A 26175-nucleotide genomic window follows, 5' to 3' on the forward strand; every position below is an offset into this window, starting at 1 on the left:
AATTATCACTGTCTATACGTTTTGCATTCCAATTCTCTCTGATCTCATTGTTTATAAGTGCCCACAGCCTTATGTTTTTCTATCTGCAACTTTGCATATTACTTTATGCATTTCATGAACTTTAATTCACAAGAATTTATTACACCATAACAAATTTGCTAGTGTGGTTTTGCTACAACAGACTATCACAGCTATGCTTTGTAATGTGTAGGAAAGTGATTCCTTGGAGCAAACCTATTATCTGTCCTATGCATCCTAAGAGATGCCTATCCAACTATTACTTGAATGTTTTAAGAAAGCAGTTCCACAAACTCCTAAGGCAGCTTCTCTCAAAAACTCCAGCTAGCAAGTATATGTCAGAGATGAGATCACTTAGAATCATTACATCGTGCAAGTTCTCCCAGTGTTTCCAGCTCCAAGTTCAATTGGCTGCATGTACATTTCATCTTCCCATCCAGTCATCTGCATGAATAGCAAGCTAGAGACATTTGACTTGGTTATGAATGTGACTTGGTCAAAGTGAACACACATCCTGCAGTCTCTGTTGGTATTATATAAAAGTGTGAAAAATACCAAAGGCAGTTGCTGTTGATGATGACAACATCCCTAAAAGATGCTATATAAAATTGTATAATCTTTGTTACTATAATAAATACCAATACCCTTGCCAATCTTATTTAATGATTAGTAGTTCTTTAATCTTCAAAAAGATAAGCAAGGGATTACTTTATTCATTCAACATCTTTAAATTAACATATTCTAATAAAATGACTGGAAAGCCAGTCTAATATATGATTTCTTCCTGCTGTAACTGGATGCAATATATTATTGATAATTTTGAATTACTAGCCTGTCAGATGCCAAACTATATCAGATGTCTCTAGTGCAATTAATTTTTATTTCATATCTTTGTCAAGATCAATACTTATGGCGTACTTTTCATTTTCACAAAGTCATCTTAATCCCACATTGGGTGGATGTAATTTACTTTCAGCCCTGAGCTGATCAGGACAGCCAAGTTGTAACAAAATTTGTGCATAAAGGAGCTCTGGAATCTTGCAAAACTTAGGGGAGTTTTCTGGGAGAAACTGTGAAACTAATATGTCAACAAACATCCAACTGAAAAAGTAAATGGATAGAGTGAGAGTAAATAGAATGTCCACACTCACAATGCCTACACATTTTGAACATGGCCTATGTTAGTAACACAACAATGAGCTCTGCCTTCTGCTGTTTACCCTATCACACAGATAGAACCCCTGCATGTGCAGCAAGGATGCATATACAACCACTATCTGTATAGGAGCTATTTAGATTTCCATGTAAACTACCAGACATAATAAGTAGGATATGCTAATTAGTGATGCTTGAGCAACTAAATCTTTGCAAAGTCCAATACAAACAAAAATGATTAGCATGTCCTGGAATAGCTTGAAGACTGGAGCTATGTTATTAATTGGCTTACCACTTTACCACTTCTCTGATGTTTTGGCATAGCTTTAGGCTACCCCTAAAAATACCAAAACCTGGTTGGATTAGGGTTCAGCCTTACCAGGATGTCCATAAGGCCCTGAGGTCAGAGGTTTAAATGCAGAGTGGGGGAGTACCAGATACAATCTTTTCACTAGATGGGCTTTTTTGGCTGTCTGTCTGGAGCAACTTGGAAGGGTAGGGAAGAAGGCTGAAGCAGCTTCAGGATAATACATATCCTGGATTCTCTAGTATTCTTCCTTCCTTGCTCAAACCAAACACCTTAGGTTGCTTTTTCAGCCTTAGAGAGTAGCTGGTGTAGTTCTTTCCACATTGGCTACAAGGGAGGCAGAATTCAAATTCCACCCTCCCAAGATCAAAGTACCATTTTCAACCTCAGATCTGAAAATCCAAATTATCCAAAGGCCTCTCAGATGCTATTTAGGTGCATAGGATTGTTCCCTCCAGTGCATATTTTGAGATATAATATATATAGAAATATAAATGCTGAAAGAAAATATGTCTAAAATGCATACCTAAATATGGATTTTTGTGTGGATTGGGGAAAATAGGTGCTCAATGTGGAAACCAGATGGACTGCATACTGTGAAAGTGGCACAGCCTGCAAACAGATTGATTTGTCTATCCCTAGTCAGAGATAATGAGTGCAATCCCAATTCCATTCCCTCACTTTGTTCCCTGAATGTCTCAAGCAGACTGATATCTATATACCATTCACATCAGTTATAAAAATTCCAATGAAATATGGATGTTTTGTGTCAGGGGCCTAGTCAGTTTTAGTAGGAGTTCCGTAAGATATTTAAGATATAGTTTTAAATTACTGGAGAAATCATTTTGTCAGCTCTTTAACCTGCTGAAATGTTCTGTATCTTAACAAAGCCGCACGCCATTTGTGAAACTTAATACACCATTTGAATCACTAATTTTGTTCCCTAAATGGATAATTGAAGTCTGTATAAACAGGGAAAAATGCTGAGCTAAGGTTCTCACGACTTCTCTTTCATAGATAGAGAAAAACACAATAGTCAGGGGGAGAAATGTTGTAGCCAAACACAACATTCCGAGAAGCCATAACCTAAATGAAACCTCAGAAAAGCAATGTCATTGTTTTTGAAACCATCTTATGACACTTACAAAGTCAATTTGGGAACCTTTGTATAATGTTGCCCTGTCTCTAGAAATGTTAGTTTGCCATACTATATGCAGCTTGTAAGTCAGCCAGATTCCTTTGATGGCCTTTCTTTGGAAAGCATGAGAAGTGAAGATCAAAGGGCCAGAAGCAATAGAGGAGATCACAGATGAGCTGGAGAATCAGGTAATGCAGGAGTACAGACTCAGAGGTAAATGATTAGGTCAGAGCCAAGCAGATGGTCAAGTTTCAAGACAGGGATGAATAGTGGATGGGGCAGAATCAAATGTAGACTCAAAGGATTCCAGGAGTCATGATCCAAAGCAGCAGACAGGGACAATGGACTTGATTAAGACGAAAGGGCTGAGGATCACTTTTCAAGCTTTTTAGCAAATGGCATGCAACAAGACTAGTTTATAATTTTTCACCTTCTTGTTTCATTAGGTTTCACAGAATTCATTTTAGATAGCGAATAGATCGACCAAAATTTTAGAAAAAATACATAGAGTGTATACTACTGTAGTGCTCCAGCACCTGCATGGCCTTCTTTATCACAGAATTATCGAATAGTAGAGTTGGAGAGAGCTAGAGAGCCATTGGGTCCAATCCTCTCCTAAGTGCAGGACACTGAGTTACACCATCCCACTCAGATGCCTGTCCAGTTGCATCTTGAATGCCTCTGGTGTGGGAGAGCCTCCAACCTCCCTAGGTCATTGGTTCCATTGTTGTACTGGTCTAACAATCAGGATTTTTTTTCCTGATATCTAGCTGGAATCTGGTGTGGTATAACTTGAGCCACTGTGTCCTGGACTCTGGAATGATTGAGAAGAGATCCTGTCCTTCCTCTTTGTGACAACATTTCAAGTACTTGGAAAGCACTATCCTATCTCCCCTCAGTCTTTTCAAGGCTAAACATGCCCAGTTCTTTTAATGTATCCTCAAAGGGCTTTGTTTCCATGCCCTGGATCATCCTTGTTGCCTTCCTCTGGACCCTTTCCAGCTCATTTCTTAGACTGTGGTGCCCAGAACCAGACAGAGTACTCCAGGTGAGGACTAACCAGTGCTGAGTAGAGCACTTCAAGTGATTTGGAAGTGATACTTCTATTAATGCAGCCTAAAATAGCATTTGCTCTTTTTGCAGCTATATCACATTGTTGACTCCTATTCAACCTGTGATCTACAGCAATTCCAAGATTCTTCTCACTTGCAGTAATTTTGAGCATTGCAGTAATTCAGAGCATTCCATCTTGTACATTACAAGATGTAAAGTATTGTCCATCTTGTACTGATGCATTTGGTTGTTTTTTCTTAGGCAGAGAACTTGACATTTGTCCCTACTGAATTTCATTTAATTTTCAGCCCAAGGCTCTGACCAATCAAGATCACCTGGAATCTTCTTTCTGGTTTCCAGGGTATTAGCTGTTCCACCCAGTTTTGTGGCATCTTCAGATCTGTTAATCATTTCCTGAACCTCCTCACTGAAATCATAAATAATGATATTGAAGAGCACTAGATCCAGGACTGGATTGTGTGGTACCCCACTTGTTACCTCTGCCTGGTTTAAGAAGGTGCCATTGAGGAGCACTCTTTAAGTCTGATTCTCTAGCTAACTGTGGATTCATCTTCTGTCTAGCCCACTTTTTGCTAGCTTGTTAATCAGGATATTATGGGGCACTTTATTGAAAACTTTGCTAAGGTCAAGATAGATTATGTCCACAGTATTCCCAGAGCCCATCAGGGAGATTACCCAGTCAAAAAGTGAAATCAGATTAGTCTGGCATAATGTTCTCTTGAGGAATCCATGTTGGCTTCCAGTAATCACTGCATTGTTTTCAAGGTATTTGCAGACTGAGTGGCTGGGACTTCATAAGGGACAGCTTTGGTCAATTGAAAGCCAGACTGGGAAAAGTCTCCTGGGAGAGGAAGAGTTCAGGAGGGATGTATGGCACTCAAAAGGGAGGTCTTGGAGGTGCAAGCCTTGACAATACTGCTAGTAAGCAAGGCAGAGAGGCAAAGGAGAGCACCACCGTGGATGTAAAAAGAGGTGGTAAGAGAGATTAGACATAAAATGAACCTCCATAGGAAATGGGCACTTGGGCAAATAGACAAAAGGGTATACCAGAAGGAAGAGGCTCATTGCAGAAGGATTCTTTGGAAGGCTAAGGCTGCTTATGAGTTGAGGCTTGCAAAGAATATCAGGAGAAACAAAAAGGGCTTCTATCAACATGTAAAAAGTAAGAAGAAGGGGAGAAAGGTAGTGGGACCACTTAATCAGGAAGAAGGGGATTCGGTGACTGATGTGAGGGAACAGGCACAGATGCCAAATGGTTATTTTGCCTTTGTGTTCTCTCCAAAGAAGGACAGGGACTTAGGGGCACATATTAGAGTCACCCCCTAGAAGTTGAGGAGCTTCTCAGGGCACTGGATGTTGCAAAGGCACTGGGTCCTTATGGGTTACACCCAAGGTATTTCAGGAGTTGGCAGGGGTACTCTTGTACCAGTTGGCCTCAATTTTTGAGGTCTTGTGGAGAACATGTGAGGTTCCAGAGGGCTGGAGGGTGGTGTCAGTGGTCCCAGTTTTCAAAAAGGTAAAGTAGAAGGGACATGGGGAATTACAGACTGGTTAGCCTTAGGTCCATTCTAGGAAAGACAATGGAAACACTCATAATAGTGAGAGATCTACTAATCCTAGATAGGGAGTTTGCCATCCTGTTCCTTCAGGTTGTATTTCCTCTCCATCAGAAAGGTAATAGAACTTCTTTTGGGAGAATAGTAAGCCAAAGTAGGAATTGAACACTTCTGCCTTTTCTTTGTAATCTATTGTCATTTTGTCATCTGCATTGAGTAGTTGAACCCCCATTTCTTTCCTCTGTCTTTTCCTTTGGACATATTTGAAGAAGCTCCTTTTCTCTTGTTTTTTAGCATCCCTTGCTAGCCTCAGTTCATTCCTAGCTTTAGCCTTCTTGATGCCTTTCCTGCAATTCCATGCTATCTGCCTGTATTCTTCCTCAGTAGCCTGGGTTTCCCTCTGCTTCCTATACATGTCCTTGTTTGTTTTCAGATCATCGCTAAGTTTTTTGTGAAGCCACATGGGCTTCTTATGTTGTCTTCTAAAATTGGCTTTCTTCAAGTCCAGGGCACCTGTTTGGCTGTATTTGGCTTTTGCTTCCTTTAGAATCAAGAATTCAAGTAAGGCATGATGACCTCCCCCCAGAGTTTCCATAGCTGCCACTTCGTCCACTAGGTCTTCCCTGTTGGTTAGTGTCTAGTCACGGATAGCCATTCCTCTTTTTTCTTCCTCCACTCTCTAGTAATCTCTTGGATTTGTCATGTTTGGCAGAATTTGTCTCCCAATAGATATTGGGGAAACTGAAGTCCCCCATAACGATGACATCATGCCTCTTTGGAACACTGGCAATTTGCTTTTTAAAAGTTTTAAAAAGTTTCATTTTCATTTTCTCCTTGATTGTATGGTCAGTAATAATTTCAACCATTTTCCCTTTTATTCCTTGCTCCATTTATATTAGTCCAGATACTTTCATTGGAGTGACTAGCTCATCCTCCTTTGTTTCTGTGCAGAGATATGCATCTCTAATATAAAGTGTGACTCCACCTCCCTTTCTGTTCCTTCTATTCTTCTTGAACAGGTTATATTCTATAATTGTTGAATTCTAGTCATGGGAGTCATCCCACCAAGTTTCAATTATACCTATCAGGTCACATTCAGCGTCCTGCATTAAGAGTACAAGTTCATGATGTTTATTTCCCATACTCCAGGCACTAGTATATAGACCTTGAAGGCCACATGCTTTGTACTCTAGTTTTCCTCCTACATATTTTGAAGGACTATTATCGGGCAAACCTGCTCTTTCTGTTGTGGTGCATAAACCTCTGTCTGTTGTTTCACCCAGGTGTACCTCTCCCTCCCCTGTAGGATTCAGGTTAAATTGCTAACTACTTCATGCTGTGGCCAAACACCTTCTTTCCATTTCTGGTTAGGGACCACCTATCCCTTGCCAGCAGTTCATCTTCCAGGAAGTGTAGCCTGAAGGTCCCAGAACCAAATCTCTCACATCGGCATCACATTCATATCCAGGCATTCATTTGGAATTTTTTTTCTTTCCCTGTCTATTTCTCTTCCAAGAACTGGAAGAATTGAAGTGAAAACTATCTGGGCCCCAGAGTTCTTGGCTTTCCTCTCTAAAGATTCAAAGTCTGATGTGATTTCTTTAAAGCTCTCCTTGGTAGTGTCATTTTCTCCTACATCTAGGCACACTTAAAGGTTCTAGTTTTGACTTCAGACCTAAAGGTCTGTTTTCATGTGTTAGTTTGCCTTTCCACCAACAATGGTTTTATAATTATCATAGTACCAAAATTCACCAACAGGCAACTAGCTGGTTGCTATGTGGTCTAGATAAGACTTTTAGTTTGATTCAGCATAGCTATTTTTACATTTTAACAGCTTTCATGTGCTCTATCATAATCCTGTATGAGTATTTGGCTGACTTTTGACAGGAAGGACTAAACCTGATGAGCTGTTAGAATTTAATTCATTTTAACTGATTTATTTTTATTTTGTGTAAATGTACGTATTTGAGTGCACACCTTTCAGATTAGGTACAACAGGAAACACTGCTTTGGTGGTTAAACAAATGAATATAAGGAGCCAAACTGACTTCAGCTCATAGTGTTACAGCTGGTTCACACTGTAACCAATATAAATATAAATTTTACTGGGAGAGTTTGCATGCTAACTTAACTCAGGAGTAAGCAGCCCTATTATATGGAGCTGCCACTTGTCCTCCAGAACTTTCTGTAATTAGTTTTGCTTTCCACTGTTCAAAAGCTTTACAACTGACTCTGCCCAATGTCAAATATTTTTTATATATCCACTGGGAATACAGCAACTAGATTGCTGAGGTTGATGACATAATTATGTCAACCACAAAGAATTCTGGGATTATAGCTGTAAAGAAATGGGATGGAAAACCTTTCTGAGAACATTCATTTGAATGGGTGGAAGAACTAATGACTCTATTAAAACAAAGGTAATGCCTTCTATATATAAACTTGCTTATACAGGATTTAAGCAAGCAACCAAGCAAGCAGTATTGTAACTTGGAATAACTGTTTTGTGGCCATCAGCAATACTGAAAATATTGTCTCCAAGATTGTCAACAGAAAAATGTTTACAACACTCTCTATATCTAGGGAAAAGCTGCTTTTTGGAAAAAGTGTATCACTGAGAATTCCCATGATGGGGCCCTTCATCACCGTTACTCATATATTCTGCTGCTCCTTCCTTACCTGTATTAATCATTGTTTTAGTGGTTTTAATGCATTAACAGATTTAAAGACCTTCTTTTGCTTCATAGCAGCTCCTATGTATTGTATCCTGCTGTAAGGTTCACAGCCTAGAACTTTGTCACTCTTGCACAACTCCATCCGGTGAGATATTGGCTTTCTTTATTGCCAGCTATTTTTCATTCCTATCTTCGTAATCAGAACATTGCAAGTCATTGTTAAGCTGTACTTTAAGAATTTTTGGAAGCTGCAGCTAATGTGGAATGTAGCAGCTCATGGCTGCTCCTGGTCACTTTCTAGGACATTCTAGAAATAGAACTTCTATGGTAAGAACCACAGAACCTGTTCCTAGAATATTCCCCCTCACCCCGACTCTGCAAGTTCTAGATTAAAGAGTGTGTGATAAAAGGATCCTTCAGTGAGAGAGTGGATTAGGGGAAGGAGAAGGACAAGAATCTAGGATAGCTAGATAGTCTGTAGTTTCTGGAAGGAGTGCAGGTCTATCCAAGCATGTGCTAGGCTCTGAGACACTTTTGGGCAGGGACAGGGACTTGTGTAAGTGAATGGTCCACCTGACACAGACTTGTCTGTTTAATGTGAATGTGTACATGTACATGTGTATGCATGTGTGGCCCACATATGGTTGTATCTCTCTCCTATGTGGCTTGAATTCTCCACATTAAGGAGATGGTTCTCTCTTCATATCCTATTGCACTATTTAAGGATCTCTTCCTATGCCTTTTTTCTAGAAACAGTACAAGACCATCTTCTTTGAACTGACTTAGCTGTGGGATTGGTTCTAGAAACTGAACAACCTGGTAGGTGGAACCAGGCTGGGCAAGCCTGCTCTAATGAGATCCATGCTTCCACCATTCCCTCATATCCCATACTTTTATTACCTGTCTCCAAATTTCCTCTTCCCAAAACAGCTGATTGTTCTGCATCCTGTATAGGTCTCTAGTAAAAGGCCCGCAGGAAACATTTTAAGCCGCATCTAGAGCGTGTACATGTGAATGTGATGTGTACATTTCTATTATTATTCTATACAAGGCTTACATTGGACAGATTTGCATGTCACACTAGGCCACCTTGCAAATAAACAACCTATCATATGCCTGATGAATGACTAGGCTCACAATGGGTTGTTCTCCTCGCTCTGCTCCTTCAGTCTTCCAGATGGTATTCCAGTTTCCTTCACAGCAACACTCATCTTCAGATTTGATCAATTTCCCTGTTTGCTTGCTGCTGCTCCTTTCTATTGTTTTTGGAGGCATCAAAGAAATATAGTTGGGGTCATTTTTTCTGGTCCCTGAAATGTCCATTCTTTGCAGGGTACATGTGCACACTTACAGCAATCTGATTTGTGTAAACTTGCCTGGTCAATTTCCTTGCTATTTAAGCTGTCAAGGGAAATACTCGAAAAGCTGCATTTAGATTAATTTGCCCATTATTGTCAATTGACATTTGCCTAGCTGTCAAGTGAAAAGCACAGGTAAATGGAAGGAAAGTGAGGAAAGGAAGGACACCAAAAGGGGTAGCAGAAGTATCACCCACAGAGCAATGTAACCCTCTTGATTTTAACTGTTGAACTGACAGGTCTCAGTACCTTCCACCTGTTCAGCACTTCTCTAAGTCTCCAGCTAAAGCAGAAAGTGGAGATACTCCCACATCCTTTACACAGCTCATTTAAGAGCACTTACTACTGTGGTTACTATGGTTCCCTGATGGTTGTAAAAATAGCTGCAGAAATGTATGCAAATTTACTATCTGGGAAGTAGATGAAGGGAAACTCTGCACCAATTTAAGAGTGGGGAAGTAAAAGTGTTTGTATGTCTTTCTGTGTGTGTGTGCATTGAGGGGGAATTTGCATGCCTCTACTAACTGGTCTAAAAGTGGAGGGATTAATACCTCACATTTCTGGAAAAGCTGAAGACTCAGAGGAGTGTTAAAAAGGTAGAGAGCACTCACCTCAACCCTTAAAATCAAAAGAATTATATTGCCAAAAGGGTAATAATGTCTACATCCCTTTCAGTGCATCAGTGATGTTCCTTCCAAAGTGCACTGGCAGAAGGGCAGTCCCTGGCAAATTTGCAAAAGTGAGTAGCAGGGGGGTTGGCCACTCTGGCCACTCAGATGTTCCTAAGCAGATGTTCCTAAGCACCCATGAGAAAATTGCCCTACCAGCTTTGGCTGACACAACTACCCATCATAGGTGGAACAACTGCTAGAGTAGGCAATGGGTTAAGTCAAGACGGCTTGGAAGCAAGAAATAAGTTAGATGGTTTCCCATATGTATTTGTCCGGTTGTGCAACTCAGATCACTGATTCATGCTTAAATCTGTTGATGCAAATGTAAAGTTTACATTGGGCTAAACACATCGTTGAGTTCTTTTCTGTTGACTGTTCCAACATTAGCAATATTTGCATATGATACTGATCACATAGGAAAGGAACAAATGCACTTCATCATGGCATGCATAATAATACTTTGCTATTTTGTGAGTGTGGTGAACAGTGTTGTTGCCTATTTCTGAACATAACCAGGAAAAAAATTGAAAGGAATCACTCTGTGCTTCATAGAATTATGCTAGAATAAAATATGCACAAAGGGCTTCAAAATCTAAATACAACAGTGAACAGAAAAAGAAAGAATACACTTCAAAAGTGATGGCAAAAGTCAACAAGCTAAGTCAATCTATCTGGCACCATAGAGTACATGGGATTTCTTCCAGTATGACACACAATTAGATTCCAGCAGATGGAACAGAAAATGATGGCTGTGATTGCTGATGCTGCAGACCATGGAGGACCTACATTAGCTGAAGTAGTTGGGTAAAAGCCAGCATCATTGAACAAATGGCATGGGATGCTATAGAGAATGCAGAGAGCCCGAGAGTGGTTTAATATCTTAATGGCAACCTTGTGTACATATCAGGCAGGTAATTCAGGCAGCTCCCTTGGCTTAAATGGCAAAGATCACTATAGGTCATTCTTGAAGTGCAACATAGGGCATTCCTCCTCTCTCTCTCTCTCTCTCTCCCCCCCCACCCCCCCAAGTGTGGTGGGTTCTTCTATTAAGTACAGTAAATGCTTTACTTAACCTTCTTCCCCAACAACGTAAAAATAGCGAACTTTCCATCATTCATTGCCAAGTACTCAATTAGCTGAAAAGAAATTCTTTATGTTAATGCCTAGCTTTTGCCTAGCTATTTAAAAAATGTTAACCATTTCCTAAAAAGTGAACATGGCTGCTAATGACAGCAGCCTCAGGGTAAATAAAAGCCACCAGAAGGAGTCTTGTATTTGAAGTTATTTTCCATAATGACCATATTTATTGTTTAATAATACCAGGTGCAAAGTTTGTTTCAGAAGCAAATTTCACAGAAGACACACATTCTTGAAGTGTAAATATAGTAGGTCACATACACGCACACACTCTTAAGTATGCATTTTGAGAGAAATGTTTAAAAATTATAGAAAAATACAGAAACTGAATGGAATTATGGGTAAAGAATTCATGCAAAAATGACAGCTTTACTTATTGCTAGAATTTTATGATCCCATAGGCTTGCAGTGAACTGAAGGGGTTCTAGTGGAACAAAGGCCCTTAAGTCCAAGATGCCAGAAAACCCCAAGACCCTAGAGCCTGAACCAAATAACCCTGGAATCTGGAACCCTGCTCCAGAACTAGGGCAACGCTCCAGCTCCAAAAACTCCACACTTCATGCAGCTGGTGGGCCCATTCCTGCAGTGTGGCCAACATGAGTTCTTGGAAAGATAAAAGTGCTGCCCTCCCTTTAAGATTTGTCATTTTGTAAAAGAGACTTCTAGACTGGACTGCAAAGGGTCTCAGACCTTGCCAGAGCCAGTTGCTTCCTAGGAGCTCTCCTAGCTGCTTTGTCATCTGGGTTACCTTGCTGCTCTGTGCCCAACACTCTGCAGTCCCCTGCTTTAGGCCAAACCAAGGCACCAACAAACATACACATTAGACCAAATAACATGCACTGCAAATATTACAGACTGCAAGCACCTTGAGCCCTTTGGAGGGAAGGTGGGATAGAACTACACTATATCAATACATACATTTATAATGACTGAAATCTATCTCTCATGGCAGAAAACAAGTGTTACAGAGTCTATGACATTTTTCTACTCAAGCAGCAAATGGCACATTCCCTGTTAAAAGGTCTGAAAGAAGAACATCAACTCCCACTTGATCAATTGCTTCCATAAGTGAGACCTCTGTCAAAAAGCATTTGAATTAATTTTACTAAAGGCTCTCCTAATTACATTAACCAAAATCCACTTAAATTTCAACCCAAAAGGGATTAGTGCTGCATAAACAATAGCCTGATTGGCAGCATACATCATGGAATCAATCTCCTCTCCAGGAAACAACCTTTGACTCCCAGAACTTCAGAATGAGTACCCACAATAAGCCCAGGTCTGCTGTTGGCGTTTCTGACAGTCCCTCGACAGCTTGTATCTAACACCCAAGTCTCTGTTCAATCTCCCAGCCATTGTTACCTCTGACTGCCTGACTGGGAGGTGCCAATAGAGAGAACAAGCAAAGGCTTTCCTTCCTCCAAGGTGCTTATCCAGTCTGTAATCTGACTACTTGCCACAGCCAAGAGTTGCTGTAGCAGCACCAGTGCATGTGAACACTCTTCCTGGTCCCTCTCAAGTCCCCCTTGCTTATCCTTTTTGCATCTCTTTCCCTTCATGCTGAATATCCTTGGCTGTTGTAGTTTCTCCCGCACATCCTACCTCCACCCTCTCTTCTGCCTTCCTCCTGCCTTGCCAGCAGGAGCCCAACAGGTCACAGAATATTTGGAAGCCTCCAAAAATGGAGCCTTCCATCTGGTAGGTATCAACCAATTCTTCTGGTAGGTTTTATCCTAAATAATTAACAATTTGTTAACCTTTCATGATAGCACAAATCAGTTGCCTGGTTTAAATATTTGTTCCCTCAGCTTAGAATGTTTTAGATTTTTAAGTTTAGAGTTTCTCCCTCATACCAAACATTTAGAAAACTTGGGACCCACCAAATTGTTTGGCCTACAACCACCAAGACCCTTAGCCAGCATAGCCAAAGGTGAGACCATATGAGCAGCAGGCTAAAACATTTGGAAAGCACAAGTTTCCCACCTCTGATTTAGACACTGCTGAATTCCCTTCCTAATTTATTTCTCTGTGCTTTCCAGTGTTTTCCAGATCCTAAAACAAAAGACTATCCAGAGTTCAGTAAAGACATTACTCATCCAAATCCATGTGATTTTTTTTCTGTGTGTTTGGCTAGATTAGCCTCATGCTTGTTTTGAGCTCAGCTGTCATATAGGTATGTTGACAATAATGCTGTATTCCACCTCAGTAAAGCCAGCCACATCATTAATCATTTCTCTAATTTCTGGCCTGGATTTCAATTTTTCATAGAGGATTTGTCAGCTTATACGGTCTTATATTATTTATTATGCAGTCCTAGCAATTAATAAGAAACATACACAGCATGTTGAAAAGATGGATTAGAACAGTTTTATTGTTCCTGTAAAAATATTACGGGTAGTATCCAATTGTGCCTCTGCACTAGTGCTAATACTGCTGTATTAGCATAAGCCGTACTTGTGCTTGCTGAGGCAATGGGGAAAGGCAGTGATTTTGCCAGGGAAATTTGACAGCAGCACTACAGTTTTGTGAAATTCTGCAGCAAATTCCAGCTTTCCACTGCTGATCCAGCAAACATCAGTTTTACTGTACATGTTGGTTTATGCTAGTGCAAAGTCAGTTGGCCCAGTTGGACAGTACCCTTTATATTTAAAATGCATACCTCCACTTTTTTCTCCAATTTATTTACCTGCAATTATTTCCCCAAACCTAGTGAAAACTCCTGCTATTAAAAAAGGGGAGGGGGCAGGAGGGGGGAAGGGACACTCTTGAGAGAGATTATTCAATGGCCCAAAGACCCAAGATTCTTTCTTTAAACAACCAGCTAAGTGTGGGTGCGCAGCGTAGGGGATTCTTACCATGAGATGACATGCTTATGTAATCTGATCCGTATTTTTAAAAATTAAATTAAATTTAAACCTAAGGTGAGCTGGCAGCAGTTCATGGCACCTAACATGAAGCTTTGCTCAGAAGTTAAAATGACAGCTGCTCGTCCTTTCTTCCTCTTCCATCTTCCTCCTTCCCAGTAGTATTCATATGATGTGCTACCACCACTGATAAAAAAGTAGAACCACCCCTCTACTGAGGCTGCAGCAGCTTCTGATTGGCTAGGGTGTTCTCCCCTCCCAAATAAATAACGAGTGATGAAAAACTTCACAAAACCACAGCCATCTGCAAAGCATCCCTTCGGATTTCTGACTTTTTGGGACAAACTGGGAATTCATTGGAACCAAAAAGTAGCAGACCATCCATGATAAAGATCACCTATTCTTATAACCATTAATTAAATTAAGTCTTTTTTTGCAGGGAGGGGCAATTTTCTATGACTTCAAAAATATTTCAGTCTCCAATGATTCATATGCAATTTGTTAGTGCTGACAGCAAAAATTATTTGCTTTAAAACTAAATAACTAATTGACTAAGTTTAAATAAATTTGCCTAGCTCAAATGTATCTAGACAAGGTTTTTTTGATATTGAAAAAAAGGCAAAATAAATTACAATTTAATATACAGAACCTCCCACTGTTTGTCAGAAAGAAAACCCCATCTTCATTATTTTACTGTTATTCACCGCTAACAGCACACTAGACCCAAGATGACCTCAGAATTAGATAAGCATGCTCTTAATTTGCAGTACATCTATTCTCTTTCACTGATAATCTCATGCCTTCTGTATGTCTTCATCTGTTATATCAACCTGGAGACCAACATTATAATAGTACTTCTGAAGCAGTTTCTCCCTTTTCTTTGAAAACAACTTTTTCTTGGTGAGCTTTTGGCTAATTGCCAGATAGTTATGGACATGTGCGGGAAGGATAAAGGCACCATCAGCAATGGGTATTTGCCAATTAGCAGTGCACACCAATTAGGCAATAAAGTCATGGAGGGTTAAATGTCATACCAGGAATTTGCAAACAGTTCGGCAGTGCAATACTTACAGTGGCAGAGAGCTGTGGCCCATTCAGCTGTGCGTGCAAAATGGCCTCGTTGATCGAATACCGGATACCCAGAAGCACCAATTCCAGATCATGAGCTCCAGCCATTTCATTACTGAGATGTTCCAGGGTATAAATATATTCCCTCCACGGAGCATCCAGTTCCGACACGCTGGCAAAGCAGCCCCTCATCACGTTTAGGCAATATCCCTCACAGGGCCGTATCAGAGTCAGGCCTTGGCAATGGGGGCAATACTGCATCTTCACTAGGGCTCTGCTGCATTCCTTTGTCAATGCAGCATGCTCTGTAGCATTCAGCACTTCAATACCCACACTTAGGGCCTGATTGAATGTTCTGCTTGCCCTGAGAGACTTCGCCAGCTCTGTAACTGTTTCTTTAGAATAACGTCCAAATGGATTTATATCTTGCCGTGTTAGCCGCAGGCATTCTGTGTACTCCTCAGACAAATCTGTAATCCCTGGATTTATTAGGCGGCTGTAAACCAAAGGAAAGAGGCTGTCGAAGAACCGGAAAAAAGCTTTTTCCACTCTGGTCTGAGCACCCAAGAGGTAGAGAGAGATGTCCGTAAAAAGCTCCTTGACAGGCTCTGCTGCCTCCTTTGACATGGATCTGTAGACAGTCTCAAACAGAGAGGTCGTATGGTTCTCGGCAAAGCGGAGCAAGGACTCAAAGGATGCTGCAGAGAGACGTTAAAAGATGGAAAGGAAAGTCAATTCTTCTTTAGCACAGCTCAGCAACACAGATTATAAAATTATATGACTAGAACAATATTGCTCACAGAATTTACAAGCTTGCTGGACATTCTGCTTCTGTGCCAAAGATTACATCACTTAAAGGGAGTGGAGAACCTACCAAATGATAGTTTTGGGAACTGGTCAATAGAAACTCAATCGTGATAGAGGCTCAGGAAACCATGTCAATGACTGAACTGATGCCTCCTTGCACTAGATATACGATGCAGGAAGAGACAAGAGCAATGCCTCTGTACCACAGCACACACTTTTCATGCAGAAGGTGCCAGGTTCAAATCCTGGCATCTCCAGTTAGAGCTGAGAAATCTCAAATCTTGGACAGCCCCAGTTAGTGTTGACACTCCTAAACTCGATAGGCCAATGGCTGGATTTTCTGTGAGCCAGCTTCCCTTATTCTCAACCAGTTACTCTCACAAGACACTTTCCAAACAAATGGGAGAGGTATCTCAGACATACAATTACCACACATTTTGAAATTCACAGAATTGACATTGCCTGGCAGGTAAGACCATAAGTACTGTAAAGTAACATCCAAAATAGCCTTTGGACAGATGTCAGTCAGACTTCCATGTGGTCATGTTGTATGGGAGTATTTGGCATTATTTCAGCAACTGAACTGAAAAGTGTTTGGATTGGAAAACAGGTAAAACTTGTATCTAGAAGCATATTCAGATTCTTCTGAGCAGAAACTTGAGAATATTCCAGATATACCAGAATATACCAGAATATATATGAAATATTAACTTTCTAAAATTGCCAGTAATGAGATGCACAAACAGGAATGTGGCACTCTTTAGATTCAGATGTATAGACCTACGTGCAGAAATGGGAATTTCCTGGCTTCTTTTGTATTATGTTCACAAACCCCTGCAACTCAGTGTTTTATCACTTCCTTAACCCACCTATCAACCCCTGCCTGCAGCTGCTTAAGCTTTGACCAAAGTAGGTTTAAGAGGAGTCTGAGGAAGCAACCAGTAGAACAGCTGGGCAAGTGGTCTAAGTAGCTTTGACATTTTCTTACAAGGTACAGCGATGATCATGATGATAATCAAGTACGTGGCAACCTTTCTTCAACCCATGTATCTCTAGCACAAAATGATATCTAAGTTAGAAGGACACAGGGAGTGCTGGAAGAGGAATGGGCTTATATTATACAGAAATTTAATTCTTACCAAGCTGGACATGTTCCTTCCCCCTAGAGCTCGATTCTCTGCATGTTTACTTAGATACAAATCTCAGTGCAAGAGTGTTCTGGTATGAAAAGCACAGCTGAATTCTAAATTTTAAGGTATTTAAATTTAAATCACCAGTAGAGTATCTAAAGTTTAAATGACCTTTCATTTATCTTATCTCCCTTCACTGATCCAAGATAAGAATGGGATTTCCTTGTATAATGCTGAATTTTTGCATAAAAGATTTTTTCCTGAGGTCTTTCTGCAAGAAAGGTGGGTGGGGATGTGGTTGGTGCACCCCTGATCTAATTGATTACAATGAAGCAACCTTGCAACCTAGATATTATATACAAGCCTATACATTCCCTTTCTCAACAGTTAAGGGGGAAAGACCATCAAAAGAACAGGAGAGAGAATAGGTGGGAGGAACCATGGATGTCTCATCTCCTACCAGGTCATGTGAGCTAAAGGGATGTACTAAATGTTTGGTTTGCAGGGTGGCAATGCTATGAATTGGAATAGAGTGACCATAAGTTGGGAAAGTCCAAAAACACTGGCCGAATGCTGGCTTTTGAAGTAGACTAGATAGGGTCCTCCAAAACAGATGTAACCATTGCCACTCTCATAATCTTTATGAGACTATAATAATGTATAACATTGAATGGTTTTGTAATACTGGAATCCCTGGGGGAAAAAATCAGATTTAAAAGGTTTTACTCCCACACTGAGGCTTGTCTTGCCAAACTTCAATTTGAGGCAGGCTTTTACAACCAGGCTGTAAAACTCTGAAAATGGAGCTTATAATGGAAAGACTGACACTGCGATAACTGTAATATTGTTAACAACACCACTCTGCTCCAATAAAACAGTTGATATTTGCTCAGACATCACTATTTTTTTCTGGATGGTATAAGTGCAGTCCTCCAAAAAATTATTTGACAAGGGTTGGAGAGAAAGGGGAACACAAGCAGATCATTGAAAGCAAATATATCAATAATATAAAAATAAATTTCACTAAAGCCTGAGAATCCCTATATACATTGCCATGCACGCACTCTCTCGCCAAAGATTCAACTTTTCACACCCATTATTAAAGGTACTTCATGGAGAACAGGGTCGACTTCATTTGCTTGCTTTGTGGCAGACTGCTCACATTTCATTCTTCAACAAAAATATGAAAGTTTATGAAAAAGTAGCAAAAAGAAAATATCAACAAGAAAAAGTTTTGAGTAGCACTACATGCTGCTCTTTCTGTGTCATTGGAGGAAATAGTATACTTTCAGGCTATAATTTGGGGAAACTGAACTGAAATAACAACACATTTTGGTTAAGACTAGATTCTCTATTAAGCATGTGTACGTAGTTTAGATGCTGTATGAGTCATCCCTCTATTCGGTAGAACCAAGAAAAATGAGAGCAGCCTCTTCTTTACAATCTGTAATCCTAAAGGCATTTTGTTTTTCCATAGTTATCAGGCATCATGGGATGGTTTCAAATAGTCAAATGGCTGGAATGGTATTCCCAGCCCTCTAATTAGAAATAATGGTGCTGTGTGCAGATGAATAAGTTCTGTCACAAAAGAGAATTTCCGCTCTGCTTGTACAAAGGAGACATGTTACTATCTTGTTCAGAGCTTTATTAATGATACACTTTCCTTGATAAACACTGAATCAGTCCAACACTCGGTCTTATTAGAAATAGAGGATGCTGGCTTTGGTTGGTAAATGGAGAAATTCATAAATGCAAAGCAACTAAACTGAGCATTTAATTTTAATTAGTAGTCCCTAAGATCTGCTTCTGGACATTAATTAGACAGAATGTACACCATGCCCTACTAAAACTGCATAAATTCCATCCATTGACAGTGCTGGCCCCCATCTCTCCCTCTATCTCTGATTAGAGAAAGCATAGCATGGTGGCTCAGATGTACTATGTGGTAAACCAGCAAGACTCTGCCTAAAATGTTGCCTTGGTCACCAACTTACTAGCTTGACTTTGGCAAACCATCATCTTTCATTTTTCAATTGCCCATCTACAATGCTGGAAGTAGGTTAGGCATGTGACTGACATATCTTAAATAACTGTTGTCAGGATTGCTAAAATAATCTGATTGTATCTAATGGATTGTATTCAATGTTCATGTAAGTTAATAGCTGGTGCAGTGGTTACAGTGCTGCACTGGGGACCTAGGTGCTAGTCACCACTCAGCCAACAAGCTCACTGGGTGAGTTTGGGCCAGTCACACACACTCAGCCTAACCTACTTCACAGTGTACTTGCTGAAAGGGTAAAATGGAGCTGTATAAGTTGCCTTGGGTTCCACACAAGAGGAAAAAAGGTAGCATACAAATGCAATGCAAAAATAACAATTTACTCTGGTATTTAGTCTAAGTAGGACTAACACTGGATACAACCCAGTGTCTTATAAGCACACTGAAGAGTCAAACTGAGTGGCATTATCATGCTATTATTGATTATTCTTCTAGATCTGACCAGTCGCCATTAAAATATGTATAAACAACATGCTAGAAATACAGAGTCCTTCTTCCCAAGCACCAGTGCTCTCCTCCATTAAAATGATCTTATCTTTCAAGCATGTGACTTCTTTCACAAGAAAGCTGGATTTCAGCCAAGCAGCTATTATTATACAAAATCTGCTGGTGTACTTCACAAATAAAACAAAGACAAAGACAACCTGACTCTCAGACACATAAATTAAATAAGATGACTATAAAGGGAACATAAAAAATGGAAGGAAGGGATGAAATTGTGAATGGCCAACAGTTGGACTATGAACACAAATCAGGATGGAAGGAACACAAACAGAAATTAAAAAGATCAGGAAGAATAAGTGTGGGGGGCAGTGATATCTTTAAAAAATAAAGGAACATTAGTTGAACAAACTAAAGATTTATTCTAAGCTGCTTCTTGCTTTAAATCATCTAACTATTACTTTAGATGCATAGGATCACTTGAGTATTCACTAAAAACAACTTAACTTTCTCCCATAAAATGTGTACACAGAGTTCTCTAGTGATCTCTCATTCAGGCATTGACCACCGAACTCTTAACTTCAGTAATGTGATTGTATCTTATGCCCTCAGATCATTCCATTTTACTGGTAAGACTTTACTGTTTAGTTTTACTGTGCTCATGCGATGCCTTTTCTATATGTATGTAAAAGATATATGTTGTAATATGCTAGAGTACCAACCAAATCAAAATAGATCTGAAGCTGGTGAAATTTGAACCCTGTTTTTTCTCCATGGATTCGTATTGGACAAGCTGGATTCTTTAATTTTAAAGGATGGGGAAATTGGCAAAGGTGCACAGTCTCTCCTTTTAAATTATTGTTTTTAAATGAATTCCTTTAAGACTTTAGCCAGCCTTTGAATTTTTAAATATACATGCATGCTGCTGAATATTTCATGAAAACAGGTCAAAGTCATCCTCCAAGGAGAGAGAGTCCTGTTCAAACATTTTATCATGTGCGCACAGTATGCTTGACATCACAGCTGATGTTGCGTCTGTGATGCCCAAACACAGCTGATCAAACACAGCTCACCTCTGGAAACTTCACATCTCAACTGCTGGTCTTTTAAAATTAGCTGCTGGAGATGAGCCAAGTCATTACAAGATTCCACACTTTCTTTGACTATGCACTGTAGGTATAAGGTACATCCATGCTGGGCAGCTAATGAGTATGTACCCTAGGGGACTCAGCTGAATTCCAAGTTAACAGACAATAAAAAGGAGACATTTCTTAATGTATGACACAGAAAAGACTACCCTTAAATTACATACTTGTCTCCTACATAGCAGGCCTTTTCAGAATGCCTTAACCTGAAACACCACATTCTCAAGGGACGGAGTCATTATGGTGGAACAACAAGAGATGATGCTTCAGAATCTTTCCCTCACATTAGATGTAGATGGATTCCTTTTTATTTACTGTGTTTTCAAACCACTAACTAGCTGAAGTTCTCTGGCCAGTGTAAAACATATTAAAAACATAAAATAAGAACTTTAAAGCAAAACAGAACTAGGCTAGAATAAAACCTAGGTGAAACCAGACTCAACAAGTAAAAGCATTTCAAACCAGCAGAACAACAATAATGTCCTAGAAGTACCAAAAACAGTTCCCAAAATGCTTGAGAGAATAAAAATGCTGCAGCCAAAATACCCTACATAGGCAGTAGGTCAGATTATCAGGAGAATGTGTCCCACAAAGGGGGGTGGGGTGCCATCACTGAAAAGTCCCTCTCTCTTGCAGCTCCCTGACTCCCCTAATTTTAGGTGGAGGCATCAAGAAGAGAGCCTTGCATGATCAGCAAGGCATTTTGACAGGACTTACCAAAAATATCCTTCCTATAAAGAATTCTCCTTTGTGACAAATCACTTTCAAAACCAGAATGGAGTATTTTATAAATGTTTTATTCCAACATATTTTAGGGTACAATCCTATGGTAATGAATTGGAAACTACCTTTGTTACTTCATGAATACTGAGTTGTCTTCCTTTCAAAATTCCTTCTCTTTTTCATCATAATTTGGGACACTAATTACAGCTTCCTGTTCTAGGTAAATCAACCAGAATCTGCACTTTAAAGATATATAGAATAAGGGTGTCTTTCAGATTGTCTGAACAATGTCAGGTTAGCTCCTTGACCCCAAAGCATGAAGTTGGGACTTGTAGGCCATCTAGTCCAATCCTCTGATGTAGTTCTTTTCTGTCATATTTGTAACATTTATTTATTTATTTATTACATTTGTATGCTGCCCAATCTTGCCAAAGAGCCTCTGGGTGGCTCACAAACATCTTCCTATCCTCTCACATAATCCCATGGTTTCCATTTCCTGCTACTCTGGGTGTTCCCTGGACCTTGGACACAAAGCCTAGCCTAAAGCTGATTGTCAGCTTCAGATTTCAGAAATACTGGTTGTACTGTGGGAAGGCAGCGCTGGAGCCAGGAAAGAGTTTGGAAACTGGTGGGCAGAGTCTGGAAAAATATGGCAGGTCAAAGGCAATATTGTGCACCATATGACATACGGGGTACAATCCAATGCCTGTTTTGTGAAGAAAATGTCTATGACTGGCTACAGCATGTTTACAGTGATAGGCCTTTTCTTCCTGTCCAAACAGGCATAGGACTGCATCTTTTGTGTCTTATTTATTTTACCATTCCCTTTAGCTATAAAACCTTCTGGTGCGGTTTACAAATCCCAGCAGCAAAATAATTCTCGCCTAAGCCTTACAGTATGATAGCCATTACATACAAGAAACTGGATGGGGAATGGGGGAAAGAAAGTTCAGGCATGAATTCTCAAAGTTTCAGCTGTTATCATGACCACTTGGGATGGAAACACTATGTAACCTGGTGGGTAGATTTCCGTTTTTCTTCTCTTCCTCTGCTCTGCAGCCTGATGGAATGTCTATTCCTTAAAGACAGGTAAGGAGGAACCAAAGGCATCTGGTCTTTTCAGACCTTGGTACTAGTTTGCTATCTTTATTAGCCATGCCAAAAGAATGCTACCTGTGCTATGAAAACAGAAACAGATCTGCCAGTTATAACATGGGAGCAGAACCTCCAGACATATATTGCCTACCTGGGGTCTCCAACTGACTCTCCAAGGTTCAGATGACTACATCCATTTCCCTTACATTTTCCCTGGTCCTCCAACTGCTGAACCACCTTTAGCTTGCTTCCCACTGCTTGCTTTTGTGCAATGTTTTACCCATTGTGAAAATTTGAATTGCCTTTTCTATAACCTGGTTACTCACAGCAAAAGCTTTAAGCTAAGCTATGAGGGCATTTTGACTTTGAATTCTTGCCCCTTTTGCCTTCAGTGCAATGCAGCCAGTTTCAGGAACTTCTCTGAAACTGAATGTAGCCTGTGCATTGAAAGAGGTTCTGTACCTGAGTTATTTTGACAAATCTAGAATACCAAGACTATGGTATAGGAGCATCCAGCCCCTCTTGCAGAGAAAGAAAAAGTGAAAATAGATATATGCTCTTTGCATGAGTTTAAATATGTGCATGTTTATGTACGTCTCACACTGTTGAATGGAAATTGGAATGTTATTCTTAGATGTTAAAATCAATTTATGGAAAGAACAAATATGTCCCAAATGTAAAAGTAGTACAAGGTCATTAAACAAAACACCCCTATTATTTTAAATCTCAGACTCTACAGTCACTTTGAAAGAAGATGCAATGCCCAAGGAGTACATTAATTACATACTCTAAAAGAAACCCTTGAAAAAAAGGACACATTGGTGTATTTGTAAAACATTTTCATTTCCTGTAAAACCTCAAGTCTGCATTCTTTCCAGCTCTGTGCTGCTGACAGCAACAACTTTATAACAAAAACAGTATTTTATTTTCATAATGTTCTCTTTAGATATTATTATTACAGTCTTATTTTAACATTAGCAGACTTTACTATATGGAAGCAGAACAAGATTATTTTAAAGAACCAGACCTATTGTAACTGCAAAGCTGTGAGACTAAAATACCCAGTTCTAGATTGCTTCCAACTCCATGGATGCTATGGATGAAAGAGACTGGCCAGAAAATTGCAGTTTTGAGCTTGGCAACATTTTAAATGTTGCCCTGTCAAAACTTTGATTCAGTAGCAGTACATTCATCCAAAGATACTTCACATGCTATCAAATCAAATCAAATCAAATATGCTATAGAATTACATTTGCTACTTGACAATTTCCAACAAAGCTTGACGGGGCAGAGAAGCAGGTAGCTAATAAACGAGCTTTTCTTTCTTTTAGCAAAGAAGGCTTGGCACAGGTAACATGTAGACTTGGTTACTGCAATACATCCCTCCAGGGCTGTCTTGGAAGGTTACCCAGAAAATTTAGCAGATAAAAATAAGGAGGCAATATTACAAGTTGAAACTAGCCGGATAAAGGATAACCTACACATAGGAAACCAGATATATTGCTTCCAATATATCTCCAAAAATGTATGAGTAAATTGATCTTTACAGACATCTCCATGAACTGATGTGGTACATATCTTTTAGAATAATGGATAGATTAGAACTTCTGGTTTAAGATGGCAATAGAATCAGATCCTAGTCTGTGTATCTCCTGATTTACAACTTTAAAGAGTCTCTCAAAGAGTCTCTCATGGTGTTTTTCATTAGCCTAATTCTGTATTTGTTTTATTTTTGCATCTGCTTGTCGTGCTTTGTATGAGAGTCTGCTCATGACTACACTGAAAACAAAGAAAGGAGCAGGAATACAGCTGAATTCCTCTCAGCCACAACCAGCAAAACTTTTGAAAGTGGAACAAGAAGATATCTTTGCTCTGCTAAAATATGTCAACACAACAGTTTTAACAGTTTGGACTGTTGCAGGGTTCTAGCAAAACAGGAACAAAATTTCTGTGCGGCATTGCCATCAGCTTTTTCAATTTGATATTTCATGTATTTTCATGTGACAATTTGTTCCATAAAACTAGACAGAAGGTGAAGCTTTGGTGGGGCTGTGTTAATGATAAAATCCATGTTTTATTCAGATTACATAAAAAACCCTTGTGGATCAGACAAGGTTGTTCATGGAAACCTGAATCTTGGATTCTCTTGCAATATTATATTAGATACCCAGCTACCTTCTGTATCACCTGTCAAGATCAACTAGCTAAGTTTCAGTCTTTTGAGGCAGTGCAGTCATTTCTTATGCCCATTAAGAGCTTGGCTGAGTCTATTGAATAATCTACTACCTAAGAATTTGAATTGGCCTTCCATCAGATCCTTCTTTTCTGCTAATATTTCTGCTGTTGATAGATACAATTCTGGGCATTTGACCATGCACTATGTTTTATTTTTACTAGGGAGCTTGAGTATTCCCCTTTGACTTTTCTCTTTTGTATATGGTTTACTATATTATTTACATTGAATATACATAACAGAGATTCACAAACATACAGTTTTAAAAACCTATCAGATAATGTTTGAATTTCTTTTATCCTACTTTCATTTTTACTTGTATATGTATCTAATGACTGGGTCGGAACAGGTCATCAATGATGACATAGGTGGCTTAAAGGGCTTTTCCTGCACATTTGTTTCTGCTATGTTTTTTCTTTGCTTTTATTATTTTTTATTATTCTAAACATATTTGGGGGAATGGATGACATTGACTATTTTGTTATTTGATTTTTAGTATATATTTCTTGTCATTAAGTGTTCTTTATAGGTTTTGCATGGTTCCATACAATAAATATTGGTTCTAATTGTTTTACAGTTTTTGGACTGAAACATATCACATTACAGTTTGATATGTCATATCATTAAAGGAAAGCTGGATTAGGATCAATGGAAGCAGGAATCAAAATGGATGGAAGATACATCAGTAATTTAAGATATGCAGATGATACCATATTACTGACAAAAAGCAATAATGAATTGAAATATCTCCTGATGGATATGAAAGGATAAAGTGAAAAGGAAGATTACAGCTGAACATGAAGGGGGGAAATCATGAGTACAGAAGAATTAGACAGCAATAATGTGAACAATGGGGACACTGAAACTGTGAAAGATTTTGCATACTTTGATGCATTCATCAATTCAAAAGGAAACCTTAGCCAAGAAATTTGAGATTTGGAAGGTGATTTGGAAGGACAGCAGTGAATGAACTAGATGATACACTCAGGTGTAAGGACATTTCACTGGAGATCCAGGCCAAGGCCATCCACAATATTGTATGTCCAATCACTGTACGTGGGTTTGAAAGCTGGTCAGTGAAGGCAGCTGAGGCAGACAATTGACGGCTTATGCCACCTCCAGTAAGCAAGGCAGGAGGCCTCTCAGTATCAGTTGCTGGGGACAGCGGTGGGAAGATACTGTTCCACTTGTGCCCCACCCGTGCCTTTCCTACAGGCATTGAGTTGGACACTGTGGCCTCAGACTGCCTGACCAGATAAAGCACTGGGGAGACCCAGCAGGGCCTTCTCTGATGTCCAGATTGTGTTTTAGTGCTTTATTTTGTATTTTATTTTCATTTTACTTAATTTTTCTGTTTTGTGAATGAATATATTAAATTGAAAGGAAGGGTCTACCTGCCTACGTACCTACCTATCATCTGTCTCTCACTCTTTCTCTCATCATTATATTATAAAATACAAATAATAGCATATGAAATATGAAGGCTGTTTAACCATGAAAAAAGAAGCAGTGTTTGGGAAA

At 39.5% G+C, this 26175-nt stretch overlaps 1 protein-coding gene across 1 annotated transcript in view; it reads right to left on the reverse strand.

The window, feature by feature from the left end:
• Positions 1-26175, reverse strand: part of LOC123024793 (glypican-5-like) — a 406903-nt gene that overhangs the window by 312038 nt on the left and 68690 nt on the right. The window contains exon 2 of the mRNA XM_044432951.1: positions 15025-15719. Coding sequence (XP_044288886.1) covers positions 15025-15719 — 695 coding nt within the window. The remainder of the gene's footprint in view (positions 1-15024; positions 15720-26175) is intronic.

Source organism: Varanus komodoensis, unplaced genomic scaffold (genome assembly GCF_004798865.1).
Source record: "Varanus komodoensis strain SLA01 unplaced genomic scaffold, ASM479886v1 scaffold25, whole genome shotgun sequence".
Classification (NCBI taxonomy): Eukaryota; Metazoa; Chordata; class Lepidosauria; order Squamata; family Varanidae; genus Varanus; species Varanus komodoensis.